General features: G+C 39.5%; 1 protein-coding gene and 1 long non-coding RNA gene across 29 annotated transcripts in view; one reads left to right on the forward strand and one right to left on the reverse strand.

Annotated features, from left to right (window-relative positions):
* ANK3 (ankyrin 3) overlaps nt 1–22,313 on the forward strand; it is a 681,670-nt gene that overhangs the window by 424,010 nt on the left and 235,347 nt on the right. Inside the window, exon 1 of one of the 28 annotated variants that reach the window (XM_073886223.1) lies at nt 5,282–5,391. The exons of 26 other annotated variants lie outside the window; for them this stretch is intronic. In XM_073886223.1, coding sequence (XP_073742324.1) covers nt 5,389–5,391 — 3 coding nt within the window. In that variant the 5' untranslated portion in view covers nt 5,282–5,388. Of the gene's footprint in view, nt 1–5,281; nt 5,392–7,544; nt 7,676–22,313 lie in introns of those variants that run through there. One more of the 28 variants, XM_073886220.1, reaches the window with a different exon arrangement.
* LOC141371355 (uncharacterized) lies at nt 849–20,829 on the reverse strand. Its single transcript, XR_012376254.1, has 3 exons — nt 20,707–20,829; nt 2,234–2,826; nt 849–1,340 (listed from the first exon to the last, which is right to left on the reverse strand). It is a non-coding gene; the product is annotated as an uncharacterized lncRNA (long non-coding RNA).

Consider the following 22,313-nt stretch of genomic DNA (forward strand, 5'->3'; position numbering starts at 1 on the left):
GCTGTTTAAAAGCTCCCTTGTAGATTAGATCATTTGCCCTCCTACAGGCTCAATGAGCTACTTTTTCCATGTGTTCCCTGTGAACAATGCCTGTGTCATGGTCTCAGCTTGAAAGAAAGGGAAAACAAGGAAAAGAGAGAGCGTACTTTGTTACTACAAGTTTGCAGGAGTCCTATCAATGATGTAAATGCTGTTATCATGTTTTTTTTTCCTTTTTGAAAACATTGTGTGTTTTTGTTCAGTACTGAACAGAGAAAATTTTACAGGATCTAGGTCCTAGTGCTCAATATTTTGTGTGTGATACACACAGAGAGGCTAGAGAATATTAATATTTTAAATTATTGCACAAAAAGATAATGCTATTTTTTGTTACATAAAGCTAGTGGGTGAATTCATTCTACTGGATTATAAGGAGTTTCTGCTGTTTTCCAATCTCAGTGATCAGACAGCATGCTAGGTCCACGGGATTCTCCACTGCCTTTCAAAAATGCATCATAGTGGGGCACCTGGGTGGCTCAGTCAGTTGAGATCCAACTCTTGATCTCAGGTCTTGATCCCAAGGTTGTGAGTTCAAGCCCCACATTGAGCATGGAGCCTACTTAAAAAAAAAAAAATGCATCGTAGGAACACAACCTCCAAACCCCTTGCTCTAGATTAGGGGTTAGCAATTTTTTTTTCTGAAAGTGAGCAGATAGTATTTTAAGCTTTGTTGGCCATACAGTCTCCCACATACTCCAATAAAACTTTATTTGTGAACACTAAAATTCGGGGTTAGCAATTTTTTTTTCTGAAAGTGAGCAGATAGTATTTTAAGCTTTGTTGGCCATACAGTCTCCCACATACTCCAATAAAACTTTATTTGTGAACACTAAAATTCCAATTGCATGTGATCCCCACGTGTCATGGAATAGTATTCTTTTAATTTATTTCAACCAAATTATAAAAGCCAGTTTTAGTTCAGGGCTACACAAAACCAGGTAGCAGGTCAGTCTGGGTCCTCAGGTTGTAGTTTGAAGAACGCTTATCTCAAGACAAACTAATCTCCATAGTGAAGAAGTTGGTATGTGGCGGGCCCACTTTCAGGATGGACATGTGGGAGAAGGCCCCTCTCTAGACGTTTGCTGTGTCTCGAAAGGATCTGTGAAGCGGGGCGGGGCAGGGGGTTCAGGAACTTCCAGCACAACCACGAAAACCTTCTTTCCCTTGCTTGAAATGGATCTGACACTGGAGATTATCTCTGAAGTCCACTGAATTTGCAGATGGTACCAACCGATCCTCCGTTTCTCTCTGCCTCTTCCTGCTTTCCTGAAACACCGGGTTGGGCACATCTGTGTGGAGCCCTTGGTTAGAGATTGGAGACACAAAGATGCAAGCAGCACGTGAGTGCTCACAGGCTGCAGCAGGCTCAGAGGGCTGTGTGGAGGATCTCACCCAGGGCGAGCAGCCTGTTGGAAAGGATGTGTTGTCCTCCATCCACACTGCTCACCCAGACCCCATTGTCTGCTCACAGGGAGAACTTTGAGAGCCAGTCCCAGCTGGAGGACTCATGATTCAGGGTGGCTTGGCATGCACAGACACTGAACCCTTGGTTCCTAGTTGGGAACCTGAGTTGGTGGGAAAGACCATAACTTCTCAGTTGCTCTGTATTTTAAAGATCCACCCAGAAAAGTATTACCAGGCTCTGTTCTCAGCTGGTAGCTCTTTCCGTATACACCCTCATACAAGTTTCTGCCCCTTTGTCTGAGTCCCCAAATGACAAATACCAGAAGCAATGCTCACACCATCATTCTTCAGGAGCACTGCCTTTGTAGAGCAGGATTAGTGCACCTTGAAATCACAAGTTAAATCTCATTTTGCAAATTAAATCCCCATGTAAATACCCTAAGTCTTTATGCTTGTTATAGGGATCCCATCATGAATTCGAAGCACTAGGACATCTTTAATTCATAGTATGCCATCGCAGAACTACTCGTGGGCTTCCATCTCTTTATCTTTAAAATGATGGGGTTTGATTAAATGATCTCTGAGATTATGTAATTTACTCTACTGTGTATCTTTTATGTCAAAATATTTTTTTAAACATTGGGTTTCCTTGAGGTAGGGCACCGTTGTCCTCATAAGATGTGGTAAAAGCTATGGCTCATTTCCCACCATTGAGCATTTAGTATTTTCAGCAGACCCACCGGACTCCCAGTTCAGGCTCTGTCAGCCTTCCATATCAGCCTGGACTCACCATTTGGGGATGTTCACTTCCACCCTTGCTTCTCCTTTCTGCAGCTGCAGTATCTGTGACATGAGCAGCATTAGTTTGGGAAACAAAATGTCCTGGCCAGGGGGTGGGTTGAAAGACACAATTATGGGAATTATTACTCTTCTTACTTAAGATAATTATAGAGGATTTTCCTCTGAAGAGCTCCACGAAACGTTGAGTCAGTTGGGATTATTTATCCTAGGGAAGAGAAGACTGGAGGGGAGAAGACAACTCAGTAACAGTCTGGAACATTTGGAAGGAGGTAACCAAGTGTCCTGTCTTCTCACTGAAGACCGAGGATGAAGAAATTGGTGGGAGAGGTCTAAATTAGATGTGAGGAATAGCGCTTTGCCAAAAAGCATGATTAAACACCGACATGAGTTCCTTCTGGACAGGTCTGGATGGCTAGGGGGCTTGGATGCCTTTCCTGGAGCCAGACGCCTTGCTTTTTTATTTCTCTTGTAGACGCTTGGGACTGCCCGTAGGATCTAGGGGACAGAGTCACAGGCATGGACTCGTAGGCCCACAGCATTCTGATAAACCAGATGTGGTTAACGCAGACATTAAAGAACAGCCTGGAAGAGAACAAGCAATATAACAAATGTTATCAGAAGGATGTCTGCAGCTCTAGAGGAAAGAGCTGGGCTTGGGGGTGTGGCCTGGGGTTTGATGGAGTTTGCCCTCAACTGAGCAGTGCTTGGCCTGGGGATGGTGAGGATTTCATTTGCCAACCTCACCATCTTCAGAGCATCAGCTGATGGGACCTTTCTCCTTTCCGACTCTGTCGCCCACCCATCTTGTGTCTGTCACAGGCAGATCACACTTGCTATATTCCAGAGATGACACTGGGCGCACCTCACTGTGTGTCCATCCAGAAATAGGCACAGAGTGAGAACGTGATGGTTTTCCTGGTTTTTCCCACTGATGCGTGTTTTCCAGCACGTCAGGTGCCCACCCTGTACGTGGTGAACCCAGGAGGGGGGGAAGAAAGAGATGTACAGTCAGTAGTGAACAAACTCCTCCAGGCATTTCAGAGCCATGCCTGATCCTCTCCCAGACTGTCACCCTCCCTTGAGTGTCATGTGCCCCCCTGGGGTGTCACACTCCCTTGGGAATCACTTGTGCTGTGATCCGGAGCACAGGTTTTAGGACAAAGGCCCAAATTCAGATGCCTCTGGGTAGCTTAGCACCCAAGGACCGAAGCAAAGCAAGGCAAGATAGTGAGGGGGCAGAAGTGGAGAGCCATCACTCAATACCTGGGAACTGGCCCAGTGCAGACATGGGCCCAGAGTTGCCCAATCCTTGCATTGTTATTTTTTTTAAACAAGAACTCTAGATTTTGATATGAAATTAATCAATTTTGAAATGTTGGCAACTAAAAATTTTTTTTTAAAACACAGTGAGAGCCAAGAAAACCTGTATTTATTTGCTGCCAGTGTGACCTTTCCTTTAGAATAATATGGAATTAGGTTCAAATCTTGACTGTTTAGTCACCAGTGACCTTGGCAAGTTATTTAACCTTTCTGAATTCTAGTTTCTCTCTCACAAATGAAGAAAGATTGCTTCATAGCATATCTATGAGGTCTAAAAGAACAAATGTAAGAAATTAACATAGTATCTTGCATGTAGAGTACTTAATAATTATTAAATAATAATGGCCATGATTATGTTATTATTAGATTGGACCGTATGAAATTCCTGGAATACACACGGATGTGACCTATAAAAATGGCAGTCTCAGGGCATCTGGGTGGCTCAGTCAGGTGGGCATCTGACTCTTGATTTCTGCTAGGGTCACGGTCTCAGGGTCGTGGATTTGAGCCCTGCGTTGGACTCCACACTCAGCAGGGAGTCTGCTGGAGATGCTGTCTCTGCCCCTCCCTCTCCCTCTGCCCCTCCAGCTGCTTTCTCTCTCTTATAAATAAATAAATCTTAAAATAAATAAATAAGGCAATCTCATGTGGTTCAACATATTAATATAAGATCCTGCCCTATATGCATTATTATTATTTTACCATTATTATCAAGTTGACCTACTTACTCCTTAAACACACACTTACAATCCCCCCTCCCTATTCTATTTTTCTCGTAGCACTTATCCTGTTGATCATTCTCAATAACTTATTTATTATATTTATGGCTTATAGTCTACCCCAGATCTGCTGGTACATAAGCTTCATCTAAGGCAGGGATTTCTGTATTTTGTTCATTGTCTTTCTCTATCTACCTCACCCAGCACCTCGAATTATGTAGTAGGCTCTCTATAAATATGTGTCAAATGGACTTGTACACTGGCCTTCCTAAAGTTGAATTCAGTCCCCCGCAGACACTCCTTCAGGCCTTACAGTTTTGAGGAAGCTATTGATTAGAACTGTCCCAAATAAAACATAAAGGGTGATTGTCATCTTGTGATGATAGGTTTTTTAGGGCGTTGACTCTTGAGCTCAAGTGTAATGTAAGACTAGTGAAAAGTTGCATGACTATTACCTGTCCCAAATCTGAAAAACTGAATTCAACTAGTAGAAATAAAAATACCTAAATTGAAAAAAAACAAATTGACCAAAAGCATTCAGTGAGGTTTTGTTTCATTTTGTTTTATTTTGCTTTGTTTTTCTGGTCAAACATATGAGCTTTATATGATGTTATATTTTTTTAAAAGATGCATTGCATTTGCCCTGGGATAAATGGGAATTTGGTTTGTAAGAGAACTCTCCTTGGTAGTACAGTGTGCTTTCACTGTGTGTGTGTGTGTGTGTGTGTGTGTGTCCGTGTGTGTGTGTTTTTCCGTGTGTGTCCGTGTGTGTGTGTCCGTGTGTGTGTGTGTGTGTGTGTCCGTGTGTGTGCTTGTGCATGCATCCATATATTCACTAGTAAAGCTAATACAGCGAAGGAAATTAAAATCATAAAGGGCACGCCTGCCTGGATTCCAGAGACAGAGGAGAAAATGGTGGTATTGTCTTTCGGAGGAATGTCAGAGTAGTCCCCATACAGAGGAAAGTGCTGATAAGCAGAATGACAAAAGCCGGTTTCATGAGTGATTCCAGCAGCTAGGGTACACTCCCAGCTGATTGCCCTGCTATTTTCGGTATTCCACATATCATGACTAAATGCACAGAGCTTGACTGGAGGCCACAAATATGGTAAGTCAGTGGGGAATTCTGGGAGCTACTCTATCGTTTGTAAGGACCAAGGCACCTACCTGCCCTGCTCTTCTCTGCCCCTCCCCACTCCCTAGTTCAGTAGTGAAGAAAATACTGACCGGCTCCTACCTTCTTACCAGGACGCAGGGGAAACCTTTATGTTTCCCAGGGCAGATATTTTTAGACTCGATGCTCAGTCCAAAGTGTTAACTAATTGAGTTATCAGGTTTCATATTTGGCCTCAGAGAATGGCAGTGGAAGAGGGAGAGAGCTTCCCAGAACAAGTAAGCGTTTATAGTTTCCGAATGAAATGCATTTTCCTTATAGAAGTGCTGCTTGGCCTTGAATAGTTGTGTCTTTTACAAAATGCATGTTGCCAGATAGGAACGAAGCTAGCCTATGTGTACCACGGATCGCCTGAGTCCAATATGTGTAGGACAATGCGCTGTGCTGTCTTTCTGTTTTGCTCGCATCTGGACCCTAGGTACGTTTTGCCTTTGATGTAATGTGGAGTGTGCTGGGCTCAGGCATGTCTGAAGAAGATGCTTAATGAAATGCAAAAAGACTCCAGGCAGCGTGGGGTCCAGGAAGGGCCTAGTGGACCCAAGAATGTAAGGTTTAAATGTTCACACTTTTCTCAAGAGAAATGTGAGAGCTTTAAAACTCAGCTTTGTCTGGTTTATTGACACGGGGGAGTATAGAATTTTACAGTTGGGAGAAAACACTGTGGAGTTAAAGTTTGTTTTTAAAACTCATATAAATGGTAGATGGGGGATGGGATATCTGGAAGCTGGAGAATGTAATTATATTTTGGTTTCAATAGAATTGTTCATAGATCTAAATATGTCATCTCATTTAATAATGTTAAAAACTTGCATAGTAATCCATTGTCCCCTTAAGGGTTACTGTATGGGGAAAGGAGGTAAATGCTTGCTTTATATGTATAAAATTTTGAATATTTGATTCTGAGGGGATCATAAGATGCTATTTTGATTATGGCATAGTTGAAGATTTCATGTGATCTCTTCTTTCTACCCATGTCTTTTCAGTTAGCAACCAATTTATCTACTTATGAGAACACACATGTACTCACACGTGTACTTTGCTATTAATACCGTATATTAAGTCCTGAGCACCAGATGAGCATTTTGTGAGCACTAGTCCTAATGCCTAGCAAAAGACATCATAAAGATGAGGATATTGGTGCTAGTTCTAACATTAAGGAAAGACGTGCTAGTGGTTTTGAGAAAAGAACTGTCATTTCATAGTGTTACAAAAAGCAATTCAGAGAACTCTCACAATTTTGAACCTTATTTCAAATGGATTCAGTTTTAATCTCTGTATTGGAAATAGGTTGATCTTTTAGTGAAGAACATTATTTCATGACCTTTACTGAATATTGCTGTATTCTATAGCAGACATTTATGAAATTTTAATCTCAGTGAGACTTTGCAAATATTCTGTGTGCCTCAGAGAAAGGCCTTTTCAAATTAAACTTAAGATTCATTTTAAGATGTAAATGTTGTTCATGAATTCCAGACGTTAAGGATAATTTACTAGTAATATAAGCATGCTGCCAGGTGAGTCCTAAAAATCACATTATGTCACCCTAAAAATAATCAATTCACCCATCAAAAATTACAAGCTGTATTGAAGGTTGAATTTCAGTTGTGCATTCTGTTCCATTAGTTGTAGAACTGAAAACTTTACATATAATCAGAATGATGTTTGCTGATGACCTAGTGAGACTTGGCTTTGAAAAATACTAATTGCTAGGAAGTTTCAAGCCAAGTGCAAATATAACAAATCTTAAAGAATGTACTTGAAAAGATTTGGCCTCTTAAGAATTAATGAGTTAATTAAAAAAAAAAAAAAGAAAGAAAAGAAAAGATCCAAGATCCAAAAGGAAAGCTCAAATAAAAGCAGACCATCTTGTTTCTGCCTCGTGTCAGAATATATCAACTAAATGGTGAGAGCATTTGATCTCAGCCCATATGTGCAGCATTTTCTGTTTTGGTGGGCATGCTGTTTAAAAAACGTGTAATAAAATGACAGACTGAATTTGAAATTATCCTGCCCTAAGCATGACTCTGGAAGGGTACTGACCCGACACATTGCACACAAGTCCCATCACAATAGAGGGTAGCGTATACTATTGCTGTCCTGGGTTTATTTGGACAATGAATAAGAATTATTCATCTCCTGCTTTCGTCTCTGACTTGAATGGAAGACTGAACAGTTTGTCTGCATGAGCTGAACTATGGATAAAGTCCTTGCAAAGAGGGTATAGTAGATAATTACATTTTCACAAATGATCATTAATATTCCTCCTGCTACTTCTGTTTGGCTTGTGATTTCTGTAGTGTTTAGAGATTTTCTACAGGATTGCTTATTCTGTGTTTTGGGAGAAATTTTCAATGATTTTACAACTTTTAATTGTGAAACATTTGTAGCCCAAACCGTCTAGAAAGGTAGAGTGTTTGTACCTCTGCCAGTTTTAGAAATTGTCATGAGTTGCTAATAAAGTCTTTATGAAAGAACTAGTTTTGCCATAAATGACTGATGAAAAATTAACTCTTAAACTTGAGCTCTTAAATAATGATCAGGCAAAAAAAAAAAAAGAAGAAGAAGAAGCTAGACTCTAATATTGAGCAAAGCCCAAATTTAATACAATTTTAATTTGCATTTCAGAGGCAGCTAATGATAAGATCCTTCATAGCTGTGAATCATTTTTAAATCCTTTGAAGTTACTCTGTCATACCAAATAGAAGTTCTTGGTATCATTTCATATTCTATCTTCAGTTCAGCTGGGTTCTATTTTATATGTCTGATTTTTTAATAATTCATTAATAAATACATACTTGACTGTTGTGAGAATCCACAGTTTTATTGTTGATGATTTTCACTTTAGGAAGCTTAGGGCAAGTGGGAAAATTCATATAGTCAAACTCAAGAAAGGAGTCACAAAACCAGCCTTTTTGCTGCTGAAACTACCTGTACAGTTTCTTGTTTTAAAATGGAAACCTAGTTATGCAGTAAGTATGGTATTTACCAGCTAAGTGTGCTTTCCTCTGTGTGACAGTGTGATGATACTACCTCCTCTCAGTTATAAATTTGGGTGATAATCAACCCTAAGCAACACTTATAAGACAAAAGAGAATTTAAAATCTAAGTGTCCTGTCTTTTTAACAGCCATTCTCTTTATTAATACTAAGGCATTTTTAGTCACAAAGTAAAATATATATTTGCCAATTCTTTATTCTAATGTAAATATTTATGTGTTATATTTTTTACTACATCCCCAAAATATATTGCAAAGGCTAGTATAAGAATTAAATCATATCTTCTAATTAGACTATTGATAAATATTAGACTACGCAACACAAATTTCATAGCATATTAGGCAGATATCTGCAGTTACTAATTAATCATTTATTAAGCATAATTATCTGTAAAGATTTTAATTCTTTTATTTTAGGGTTTTTTTTTTTTTTTTTTTTTTGCTCTCACATGAAACACAGATCTGTGTAGACATTCAAGATACTCATTTCTAGATAACAAGGTTGGGAAGTGAATGCATTTTTCTTTGGTCAGGTGACGTGAGTGATGCAGCTAATTTAAAAAGTAGAAGAAGTCAATAATGTTAAAAATTGCTTTGTAAAATCTGGATATGTGTCACATTTTAGTCTTGAATTCTTGATTATATTGTGTTCTAATTCAGCATCACTCTGACATATTATTATTTTACATGTTTCAAGAACTCAGTGATTATTCTGTTGTATTTTGAAAACACTTGTATCAATAAGATAAATTATACTTTGAATACTGTAGCTTTTTAAACACAGGCTGTGTCTTACTCATCTTTTGATCATCAGAATCTGGCACATATTGAGCATTCAATAAATATTTGTTAAAATTTTTTAAACAAATCCTTGTCTCTGAAGAGACATTGCTTCATAATTACTCATTAAGAGTAATTGCTCAAAAGAGTACTTTAAGCATCTCATCAACAGAGTATTTGAATTAAATTGAAAATAAAGTGCTATTATATAGCTGAGAAGTCAGATATACTTAGTAAACTATATTTAAAATAATGGTTGGCCTTCTAGTCACCATCTAGTCTTATAATAAGGCACAATATTTCTAAATGTTTAAATATTTCAAAATATTTTAAACAGGAAAATGTACTAGCTAACTTTTCATTTTAGTGACTAAAATTAGACCATTATTTCCAGGCTAGAAGTTTCCCAGGATACAGGATTCATGTCGATAATTGTGTTTACACAATAATGACAAATTGTCTATCAAGAATTTTCATGTTATCTTTTCTGATATGGTGGCACCACTGGCAATGAGATGGGTTGTTTATTTCTCACGTGTCATTTCCAAGAATGTTAAGTTGATGTTCTGAGGACAGCATTATCCACTGGAGAAGTGTAACTCTGACACTGTGGACGTGGACTCTTGGAAAGAGCCTATCTAGGAAGCGGGCTGAAGCAAGGTAGTGAATAGGCAATAAATACATATTTAACTGGTGGGAGAATCCATAATTTTATTGGCAGTAAAAGCAGTAAATAGGTAGTAATTAGAGTAATTCTGGTCTGTACTTTGCAAAAATAGCAGCAATGCATTTACTTACACTTTGTCTTCCTACTCAATCCTATTGCCTAAATTATTCTTAGTAGGTAATCAGCCTTAATGCCATGAAGTAAGTCTGACAACTTTGCTACAGATCAGCCACTCTCAAAGTGTGGTCCAGGAACCCCTGGGTATCCCTGAGACCCTCCCAGAGTACCTAGGAGATCCTTCCTTTTCTAGCTACATTATCTGTCTGAGACTGGATTTCCTTCACATACTTCAACCAAAACAACATATGGCCAAAGATGGAATGCAGAAGTAAATATGAGATCTAAATATTTTCTCTTGTCAGGCATTATTGCAAAACTGTAAAACAATACCAATCTTCTTATATTGTTTGTTTGGTTTGGAAGATACCATTATTTTCCATAAGATATATGTTTTATGTTACATAGTGTGTGTTATTATTTTAAAATAAATTAAATATTTGTTTAATTCTCAGTTTTATGTTCCAAGGTAGTAAATAGCAATTGTTATAACCCTCTTATTCAAAAGCTCTTTGGGGATACTCAATAATAATACTTTGGGGATACTCAATAATATATAAAGGGACCCTGAGACAAACAAGTTTGTGAACCATTACTCTAGACAGAGTGCAGTGTGAACCTTCCCTGGCCCGGTTTGTATGCCTAGCTTGGTTGCTGAAAGCATTGGTCAAATAAGGTCAAGTTCATATGTTCAGTCTCTGTGTGATCAGTAATGTGCACTTGACTCATGGTAATTGCCATAGCCAAGCAAGCTAAAACAAATTAAGAAATTTTTAAGGTAATAATAATAGTATTAATTAAAGGCCAACTGTGTGCCAGGACATTTCTAACTGCTTCGCATATATTATCTCTCTTACTCTTATCAAAAGCTGTACATGTTAAATTTTACAGCTCTTCTCATTTTACAGATGAGTAAACCGAGCTACAGAGTGTTTAAGTCTCTTATCCAAGGACACCCAGTTTGTAAATTGTACCAAGGTTTTGAATGAAAGTGTTTTGGCTTCAGAGTTTGAACTCTGAGATGATCAGTGAAAGTGATTAATTAGATCTATCTCCAAAAACTTAAAAAATACATATGATATTCTACCCCTGAGTTAGCACCTTCATCTTCATACGTGAAGGGCAGCTTCTCAGATATGAGTCTGTATTCCCAAGATCCCTGCAGTAGGTCTTAGCCGTTTGATTATAATAGAGCTGGACATTTCAAAGTCAGCCACCATGTTGTAACTACCTATAACTGCACATTCCAGTGGTTACCTTAACTTTGAGATATAGTCTACTCTTTTTTTTTTTACAGTCTACTTTTATATGTTAAACTTAAAGTAATAAAAAACAACTTTCTTCTTTATCTTTACCAAGTGTTTTCATTGTACTTTTTAAGAGACCTCTTGCACATCTGGGCATTATTTGCTCTTTCTCTCTCTCTTCCATTTTATTGCATTCAATGTAAAGATGTTAAGTCTTCTGATTACAAATCTTGTCCAGGAAAATGTAAATGCCACCTGGAGATTATTTAATATTCCAAAATCATTCTATCTATAAGCCTACCTATCTACCCCTAACTTCACTAGTGAACTAAACTTACTTTAAAATATATTTTTTATCCATTCAAATAAACTTACTTAGCTATGTTTTTACCGAGGGTTTCTCAAATCCCTTTATTGATGACAGACTCGAGTAGCAATGAAAAATTAAAATGGAATGAGCAGTAGCATTTTGGCATCTTGGTGTTGATAAGAGTCCCTATGAAACCGTGTTCCCCAGAAGCCCCCCAAAGAAGGCAGGTAGTTCCCCATATACCAGCGAGGCTCCAGCTGCAGCAGCTGGTACACAACATTTTAGCATGGTACATTCAAGAACCTTTCATCTCACTAGCTAATGCCTCCTCTCCCTCTGATGCCATGGGCCTCACCCTTCAATTCCTCCGGGCTTTTAACCCCAGACCTCTAATTATCTGACCAGGAAGCTAAGTCCAATGCATTGTGATTGCCTGGCTGATCCCACCCCATAAAGTATATTTGTGCAGTGGAAGAAACTACATATGTTCACAGTATTGTCTATCCACACTAAAAACCAAGCTATTTATTTTCTAATCTCAGAAAGAAAAAAAAGAAGAAGAAAAAAAATGTTCATCTATTCAAGTAAATGCTTTCTCTTTTCTCCTGATACCTAGACCAATTTTAGCTTATCACTGTTTTCAGTTGCTATATTTAAGATGTGAATAGTTCGCTGGATTAAATATTTTAGGACTCACGCCAATACCTCCTACATAATAAGGATCCTTAGGCATGAAGCCCTGTTCTGATTCATAACATACCAAATAAATGGAAAAATCCCAAACAGTTGATATGTCTTATATAATCTACCATGTGTAATGCCAGAAGTAACTGCTCTGTATTTCCTAAGTGATAAGTAGCCGTATCTTTGTATTACAAGGTGCATTTCTAAGGGATTCCGCAGTTCTTTGTTGTGGTTGAGCCAGGCTGTGCAACAGCCTGCCATTTGTTTTAAAAACAAAGGTGCACACAGACTCCCCAATTTTGGCTGCATAATACTATCGCATGGAGGCTCAGAACAACTTCATTTGATGGCTAAAGAGACAAAGCTGGCCTCTTCTAGCCCCCTTCATCTGTGTGGCATGGGTCACGATGTTTAGATGCGTCACCGTGCCCCAGGGTGCTCGGGATAACCGTGTAGGGAGTTGCAATATGGAAGACAGTTCCAGGAAAGGAAGGGTGAGCAAGTACACCTTGGAGATCCCATTTTTTGTTGGAGTCTGGCAGGAAGCTCTCCAGCCAAGTACTTATACTAGTTCAAACCATTAAATTGTTGACCAATTCATTCTTGTTCTTGTACCATGAGGTAGGGAGAAAACATAAAATCCAGGAATCCTGATTTCTATTTTCAGCAATTTCCTAACTAGTTAAGCAAATCATACCTCTCTCTGCTTCAGTTTCCTATTTATACAGTAGGGATGATGAGGTAACCTCAACCTACCTCAGAAATGAAAATGAGTTAGAAAAATTGAAATATACATTTTTTTTATAATACAAAGCAAAGCTATATATTTAGACTAAGATTTAATCTTTACTATATTGAATCTTTACTGACCAGTTGACTAGGTCAGGGCTATGTCTCTTGAGATTATTTAGTACATATTGTTGAGGTGAGTCAAGGGCACTTCCATAAATTACTCTCCTGCTCTAACAATTATAAATGAAGACATGGTGGGGTACATGTCAAGTGATCTTTCCAGGGGTGGGAAAGCCTGATCACTTAAGACAGCCACTTCCTCGGGTGAACAGTGGAGTATGGATTCTGCATCAAATATTTTATAGGCAGCCTCGCTCATGGGAAAGCAAAAGAGAATTTCTTAAAAGACGTGTTCATGTGGGAAATAATTGAGACAGATGAACTAGATGAAGCATAGCAAGAAAAGAGAAGGAATGACTGATAATGAGAAAGTTTAAGACCCTAGAGGCTCTACATTTTTTTGGCTCAGCACTGGCCTTTTGCCTTACAAATGGAAAAGGCTTTCAGTCATATGTTTTGGAGAGCTTGGCATCTGCAAAATTTACACATTACAAACCAACAATAACTGCTAGCTACTTTATGCAACCTTCAGTTACATTCTTGCTTTAATTCAATGGGGAAAATAATTCTCTGAAATAAAAATGATTAAAATTTTCAGAAGAGTTAAATCTTCCTCGTGTTAATATTCCATCTTTATGATGGGTTAACGTGGGGGAAAAAAAAAAAAAGAAATTCTCCAGGGCTGTTATATGTTCTGAGTTGCTGAGCACCGAGAGAGCTGTGGATAGACTTTTTTTCCCCAAAGCAATGTATTACCATTTCTCTTGTGCTTCCTCATCCCAAGAGATAACCAGAAACATGTCCAAACACAGCAGAGTTTTCAAACATGCCTGGTAATGAATCCACCTGGAAAACATACGTTTCAGAAATAATTTCCCCATCTCTGGCTATCTTCCAGCCTTATTTATTTGGATCTTTAAATTTCAGAATAACAAAAAGTAAATGGTTTATGAATTTTAAGGTTAACGGGTCTCTCTGCTCTATAACTGTATTCTCCTGCAAGTAAAGACAAACTCATCCCATACTAAAATGTCCTTGAACGGAATAAAGTGAAGTGTTCATTTTGTTTTCATTTTAAACTTCAGAAATATTTTGGATGAGTTACACCTCTTTCTATGTCTTGTATTCAGTACCCTGGCTAAAATGGAACTTTTATTAACACTTTTCCATTTTTGTTCATTTGGGAATAAACTACCTGGTTTTAGCTCTAAGAGTACTTTCACGTTGCACAGTTATCGGGGAGCTTTTAGGGAAGGGAGGAACTTACCTGTCACTTAGTTAAACTATTCTAACCTGTCTATTCCTAACATCATTTATAGCATTCTGCCTAATATACAATCGTGTTAGGACATAATCTGTGCCCACAGCCCACTAAGATACCTTAAAATTCTATAGTGTAAGGAAAGTTTTTTAAAAGAAAGCTGTAAGTCAAAGTGGTTGAAAATTGTGTCCCAGGCTACTACAAAATCATGACGTAAGAGTACTATATTGACCACAGAATATTAGGACATACAAAACTCTCCTCCCTTCATACAAATGGTCTTATGTCCCTTGAGAGGTAGGTGAAACTTGCTCTTTAAAATCTTACTTTATTTATGTTCCCAGAAAATTTCAGACAAACTCAAATAAATCCTGTTTTGCAGCCAAACTGAATCAACTTCACATTGAGGAGTATTAGAAATTCCCACCCACCACCAACCAACACCCGATGTGCTTTTTTTTTTCCCTATGGGAAGCATCTTTCTTCTCAGTATTTATTTTTATTTCTAATCAGTCTCCAGGAGAATTTTTAGGTCTCTGAATTCTGGGTGAGAAAAGACACTGCAAGGGGCCTGGATTCTGGGTCTTCCTTTTGATGTAAACCAGATCATAGTAGACAGACTTGATGAGAGTGGATTTTATCAGCATGGCCAAGTAAATCTCTCTTAAAAACACTGTCTTTAGGAAAACAAAAGCCTGCCGGCACTGTATTTATTTTTTTAACTGGTTCCCAGTCCCCTCTTCTTAAAGATAAAGATGGAAATGTTGTTTTGCCTTTCAGCGTGAGAGGGGTCACTGTGCGCAGACGCCCTGGCAGATTCGAAATGTGCACCAGCTGGGGCCTTTCTGGCCAAGGGCCCAGTGGAAAGATGCTAACCATGCTTAACATGTGTTAGGGGACAGTGACCTCATTTTCAGGGATGAACTAAGGTTAGTTCCAAGCAAAGTCCTTACAAACAAAGGCAGCCTTGTAGCAATGGGAAGGAATCTGTGGAGACAGCCCCTGGTCCTTCGGGTGGTTTTGATAGAGGTGATTACAAATACAGATAGCCTTTAGAAGCATTTTCCTTATTGGTTAAGCCCTCCCCCCCACCCCTCCCAGTGCTGATTTGTAGATGGAAAACGCTGGTTTATATAAAGTAACTAGGTAGCAGTTAAATAAAAAAGAATGAAATCTTAAGAACTCAAGATCTTCCTGAACTAAAACGGTGCGAGTTTTTTCAAGCACTTGCCACACAAGATTCCCTTTCAGGATCTCTGCACCCCACCCCCAAAACACACACCTAAAAAGGACTTACTTGCTAAGGTAACTAATACCCCTTAGTGGGGTGGGGCTAGGGGTGGGGGAGAAAACCAGTCTCGGAAAGATCTGCGGTGGGTTATTGACAGGAGGCAGATTGTGGCCTGAATGTCACAGTTGTTGGGGGTTGCGCAATTCATCACATTCTTTTGAAATTGGTCAGAAATTAGATCACTGTGCAAGAGATCTATAAAATATCAGCACATAATCTCTTACTCTCAAATATCTGGAAACTTTGAGTGGGCACTATCTGAATGGCCATGTCTCAGGGTATAAACTGCCATTTTGTTCTTGTCTAGTGGGTAAGAAAAATAAAAAAATAAAAATCCCTCCTTTGTTACCGCCCCTCCCCTTCACATGCTTTGGCAGTCCTGTGGCTCTGTGTCCACTCTCAAAGCCCTAAATTCAGAAGAATGTGACTCTCAAGCCACTTTTTTTCTGTCGAAAATTGTTTTATTCCAGATAAACATTATCAATCTTGGATTTTGAGAAGTTCTGCAAAGCAGCTCCACTTATATTTCAAAACTATAATTGACAGGAAATCACTAATTAAGGAGCAGTGGCACAGAGGACTTTGGGATTTTGATAAGCAACCCCCATACTGTGTAAATCCCCTTCCTGACTGAGAATAATCTGTATTACTTTATTCACCAAAAATTACTGTCTCATATTACCAAGAAGAGCCTGACATCTGTAGTTTCTGGGCATAAAAGTTTGCTTTAAACGGGGGATATAGAAGAGTAAGAAGGTGGGGGAGGCAAACATGAAAGCCAAAATTTAAAAATCTGGCATACAGATCTTAAACATTGTCTTAGTGAAATTAAAAGTCTGTCAGCAGACCTTCAGAATGCCCCTCACATCATTCCTTTCTTTTCCTTTCCATGTGCTATTGCCCCCAAATATCCGTATCACATAGAGCCATATTTTTTCTTTTTTATTGAAGTATAATTAACATACAATATTATATTAGCTTCAGGTGTACAACATATTTATTCAACAGTTCAGTCCATTACTCTGTGCTCACCAAGGTAAGTATAGTCCCCATCTGTCACCATACAATGTTATTACAATATTATTGACTATATTTCCTATGCTGTACTTTTCATGTCTGTAACATTTATTCCACAACTGGAGGTCTGTACCTCTTTGTCTCCTTTATCTATCTCAGCCATCCGCCACACCCACCTCCCCTCTGGCAACCACCAGTTTGTTCTCTGTATTCAGGAGTCTGGTTTTTATTTGCTTCTTTGTTCGTTTGTATGTTAGATACTGCATATAAGTGAAATCATACGGTATTTGTCGTTGTCACACAGAGCCATATTTTTATTATAACCTAATTCAGTGGCACTCACATCTGGTTACACATTAGAATCATTTGAGCTGTGCTTATTAAAATGTCCCATCTTGGACCAACTGAACTTCTGGGGGTAGGGGCCCGAGTGTCTGATTTGTTTATTTGTTTCAGTCTTCCCCTGGAGATCCTTCAGGCATAATAGATTGACAACCATTTCTCCGCCCCTCCTTTTGTCTCCATTTTCTCCAGCATGAATCTGCTGTCAATTAATTGGGCTAAAATGTAGATCTAACGATTTCTTCCCACTCCGCGAAACCCTTCGCTGGCTCCTGATATCTTTATGATGAAGTCAGCTTTCAATGCCATTCCAAACCTGGGAACCTCTCCTTTACCATTCTCTCCAGGGGCCTCCCTTTTCCAGTAGAAATTGTTTATTTGCCAATCCTGAAACCTTGTTATTTCTATATCTCTGCTCACTTTTCCTTTGTTGTTGTTGTTGTTCTTCTTCTTCTTCTTTTAAGATTTTATTTATTTATTTGGGTATCAGCAGGGGGATGGGCAGAGGGAGAGGAAGAAGCCGACTTCTGGCTGAGCAGGGAGCTCCATGCCTGGGATCATGACCTGAGCTGAAGGAAGATGCTTAACTGACTGAGCCCCCCAGGCGTCCCTCCTTTCTTCTTTTCCCCATTGACTGGGGCCCCACTAGAATTCCTGCATCTCCTCCTCCTCTCTGTTTCCCCAGCCATATTCAGTATGCAGAAATGGCTTTTCTCAATAGTGTTTGTGGACTTCATCTTCTGTAGGTTCTGCTACCATAAAATCTCATTCCACATGCCAGCTGCAGCCCGCACAGCCAGACTGTAAGATCACTGAAAACAATGACTCTATCCTCAGAGTCAAGGCCAAGTTAGACATCACTGCTAAACTGCTGGATGTTAAACCCTGTATTGATTATGAACTCCCAATCCTGGTGATGGAATAAACATAATAGCCACTTTGAAGATTTGTTTTACTGGTTAGGAGAGACATAATATTGATTCCTTGAAGACCCAGACTTGTGATTTCACTTTTAGCAGAACCCTGCAAAGAAGAATGTGGATTCAAGTAAACAGATTTATTTGTCTTCTGATGTGTCTGCATAGATATACCTGGTGCCACCATTCACATTTGAGTCAATGCATCCAGTATGAGAAGATCATAACATTGGTGCTCTTCCTGGGCCATATTTTCTGAGGCATGACCAGGCAACAGGTCTGTTAGATCTGGCCACCTAGATAATGCTTCTGGAGGTTTTTATTAGAAGAAGCTTTATTAGGGGCCCCTGGGTGGCTCAGTCATTAAGCGTCTGCCTTCGGCTCAGGTCATGATCCCGGGGTTCCATTGGGCTCCCTGCTCCACAGGAAGTCTGCTTTTCCCTCTCCTACTTCCCCATTTTGTGTTCCCTCTCTCGCTGTGTCTCTGTCAAATAAATAAATAAAATCTTTAAAAAAAGAAGCAGCTTAATTTAGAGGTATCTTCAAATCCTCTTGAAATTAACTTCTTGAGAATAGAAAGAATGATTAAAAGAAGGCCTTTTATTCAGCAAAATTTATATTAGTAGTTATTTGGCTAATTTAAAAAAAATAACTAACAGCTAGGAATGCTAAAAGGTACATATATTTGGTAAATATTTGATTGTTCCCATAAGTCACAGAAAAGTACATCCATTTTCCCAACACGAATATAAAGATGAAGCCTTTTCTCTGAGTGTGGATCCCCTGACTGTAATTCTCTTTGGCCTTCTATACCATAAATGCTCTTTCTAGGAGTCCCACTTTCAGTCTCTTTGAAAGAAAGCTGGAGATTAAAGCAATCTGTGAAGTAATCTGAGTATAGAATCTTTCTGGATTTTTCTGGTTTTTATGTTAGTCTCTTACCGTCATCCCATTCATATCTGATTTAGCAGGAATATTTTTAGGAACTTCTTTCTAATAAGTCTTTCCAAAGCATTTAATTTAGTTTTCATAAAAATATTCTGCCTCTGCACTGTTTTATACTTTAGTACCTAATTAAATTACATAATTACAACAACCAGGACCACTGGCGTAAACATGTGAGAAGAAAACCACAACTGATTACCAGTAGGAGTGGGGGCATCTGTATTTGGGCATCATCCTGTGTTGACAAAAGGAAAGGTGAGGGACAGATGTCGGTTAGAAGAACAATGACCACACTCCAGCAGTATCTGGAAAGAACCTAGCAGAGTACCTGTCACTCCGATGACTCTAAATAAATGTTGTTGCTCTTTCTTTACTTCTTTACTCAACGAGTGTAAGTTCTTCTTCCTCTTTTATGTTACTCTGGAGCATTTAGGCAAGGAAGCATTAGAGAGTGGGGATTAAAGGCAAAGATCTAAAACTAGGGAGACATGAATCGAATCTTGCCTTTGTCAGTTTCTAGAAAAATGCCCTTGGGTAGGTTACCTAACCTGACTTTCTGATCTGTAAATGTGGATGATAGTAACACAGACTTCATACAACTGTGAGAATGAATGTGGGGCAATCTATGGAAAATGCCCCACATATAATAGGTGTCCAATCATTGTTGGTCATGATACCATGTTATTAGATATCAGAGCACTTAATGCCTTCTGATTCACGAAGTACAATAGATTGCAGACCTCACCTGCATGAACTCTCTGACAGTTATTGCCAAAACAAATACATTGCTCCACAGGTGATCCCAGCAAGCATCGCAAAACTCAGGCACTTTGCCCAAGGTGAATTAGGCAACCAGAGTAATCTCAGACCCACTGAGCACCACTCCCTTTATCTTCTCTTCAAGTGCGGAAAAACCCCTAAGTCTGTCACAAGACTCTTAACCTTTCTTTGGTGAAATGGAGAGGTAGTAAGAAAGCAGACGTTTTTGGTTCCCAATTAAGTTGATGTAGGTTTTTGCTCCTCGAAGAATAGTGAGAGCATTGGACCATGCAAGGGATCGGCCTTTCTTCGTTCAGCATTTACTGGGATTCTGTTATGTAGGAGTCAGCCCTGAACAAGACAAGGACCTGCCCTAAAAGAGATTATCGTCCATCTTGATAGACAGCTGGTACCTGAGCAGAACAGACGAGTTCTGTAGGAGTCCCGAGTGGGGAATCGTGTGTAGTGTTTGTGGAGGAAGACTGCACAGGTGGGGTGACATTTGAGCTGGGTCTAGGATTGAGTTGCTGGATCTCTTGGTGGAGGCGGGGGAGCGAGGGCTGGTGGTCAGCATTACTGGCAAAGGGATGTGCCAGGAAATTATGGGGACTGTTTAGAAATATTCAGCCTTTGAGGAATAAAAAGCTGTCTAGATTGCCTTCAAGATCAGTATTCGTGTTTTTAGTTCAGGCTGGAAGTGTTTGGGTCAGGTTTTATTTTATTTTTTTAAAGGTATTTATTTATTTATTTGACAGAGAGAGACACAGCAAGTGAGGGAACACAAGCAGGGGGAGTGGCAGAGGGAGAAGCAGACTCCCCGCTGAGCAGGGAGCCCGACGCGGGGCTCGATCCCAGGAGCCCGACGCGGGGCTTGATCCCAGGACCCCGGGATCATGACCTGAGCTGAAGGCAGACGCTTAACGACTGAGCCACCCAGGCGCCCCTGGGTCAGGTTTTAAAGGGCCTCCCAGGCAATTGAATATTGTGGTTTAAAAGCAGAAGCATTTTTACAAATGAAGCGTGCCATCAAACATCAACAGATAAAGCAAATAAGAATGTATCTACCTGGGGTGAAACTGCAGACAGGCATAAGGCAATCCTCTTAGGCGGCCTCGCTCTTGATCTCAGGATTTTTGACTGCGGGGGCTGCACAGAACCACTGGTGTAGAGGAGAGAGCTTGGGCTTTTCTCAAGCACTTCTGGCTTTCAATCCTGGCTGCTTACGTATTAGCTATGTGACCTTTGGCAAGCCACTTACTTTTTATGGAACTCAGTTTTTCACCTCTGTCCTGACTGAATTTTTAAGAAATAAACACTAAAAATGCATGTATAAAAATAATATACATAAAATGCTTAATGAAGTCTCTGACCTATAGTAGGCATTCGCTGAATTGCAGCCATTCGTCATGATTTCCTCAGAACCCCCAGTGACTCCTCAGTGAGCTCCTGAACAGTGTTCAGTACTTGTGCAATATTCAACTAGGGATAGTGTACTGACTACAACCTCCTAGAGGTTTTTAGAATGATCTGGGCATCACACAGCTAGGATCTGAACTGAGCAATTAGAGCAGGGTGAATGGGAAAAAAAAAAGGTTAAGCATATTTCCAGCTGTAAGGAAAGCTAAGATGTTAGGATAATGACAAAACTAAGTCCTTTGAAGTGTATTTGTGAACTGGCACAAAAGTAAGGGATCTATAGAGGTAAAATGACATGAAAGCAAGAACCAGTTTCACGGGTCTGCATAAACACAGGGCACAGGAGACAAAGCCTAGAACATGCCCAAAGTACACAGTCTAAGAAGAGATCCCCTAATAAACTGGGCCCGGAAGGGTGTGGCTCCCAGTATAAGGGTGGACAGGAAGTAAACCTAGAAACATAGAAAGTGTAGCAAAAACTCGCCTGTCTCAAATTGTCACCAGCTATAAGGAAAAAAAAAAATCTTCTCTGCGATTTTGTAACCACAAGGAATCCCTCCTATCAATACCAGTTTGAGGTATAAATTTATGTGTGTAGTCTTTTAAAACAAAAAACGCTCAAGGCAAGCATTTATTTTAAAAATAATCTTGGGTTGATAGTGCCTCTAGGCAACTGGAAGAAGCAATCATAAAGTCCTTTTACGAACATGGCATTGTTAACCCAGGCCTAAAAGAATTCCCAAAGATTGGGGTGCCTGGGTGGCTCAGTCGTTAAGCATCTGCCTTCAGCTCAGGTCATGATCCCAGCGTCCTGGGATATAGCCCCGCATCGGGCTCCCTGCTCGGCGGGAAGCCTGCTTCTCCCTCTCCCACTCCCGCTGCTTGTGTTCCTGCTCTCGCTATCTCTCTCTGTGAAGTAAATAGATAAAAAAATCTTAAAAAAAAAAAAAAGAATTCCCAAAGATTAATTTCTAAGGAATATGAAATCATGATCAATAATCACAAACCACAGAAAGTGTAAACTGGTACAATCACTTTGAAAAACAATTTGCCTTTAACTAGTAAAGTTGAGTTAGCACACACCAAATGACACAGCATTTATGATTCTAGGTATATACCTTAAAAATCCTTGCCTGTGTGCACCGGGGCTGGTGCCAGAATGTTCACGGCAGCCCTGTTCATAGAAGACCCAAACTGTAAACAACTCAAACATTCATCAGCTCCACAGTGGATAAATAGATTGTGTTACAATCACA

The sequence above is a fragment of the Callorhinus ursinus genome, unplaced genomic scaffold (assembly GCF_003265705.2).
Source record: "Callorhinus ursinus isolate GAN/ISIS: 27379988/994484 unplaced genomic scaffold, GSC_fseal_2.0 scaffold69, whole genome shotgun sequence".
NCBI lineage: Eukaryota > Metazoa > Chordata > Mammalia > Carnivora > Otariidae > Callorhinus > Callorhinus ursinus.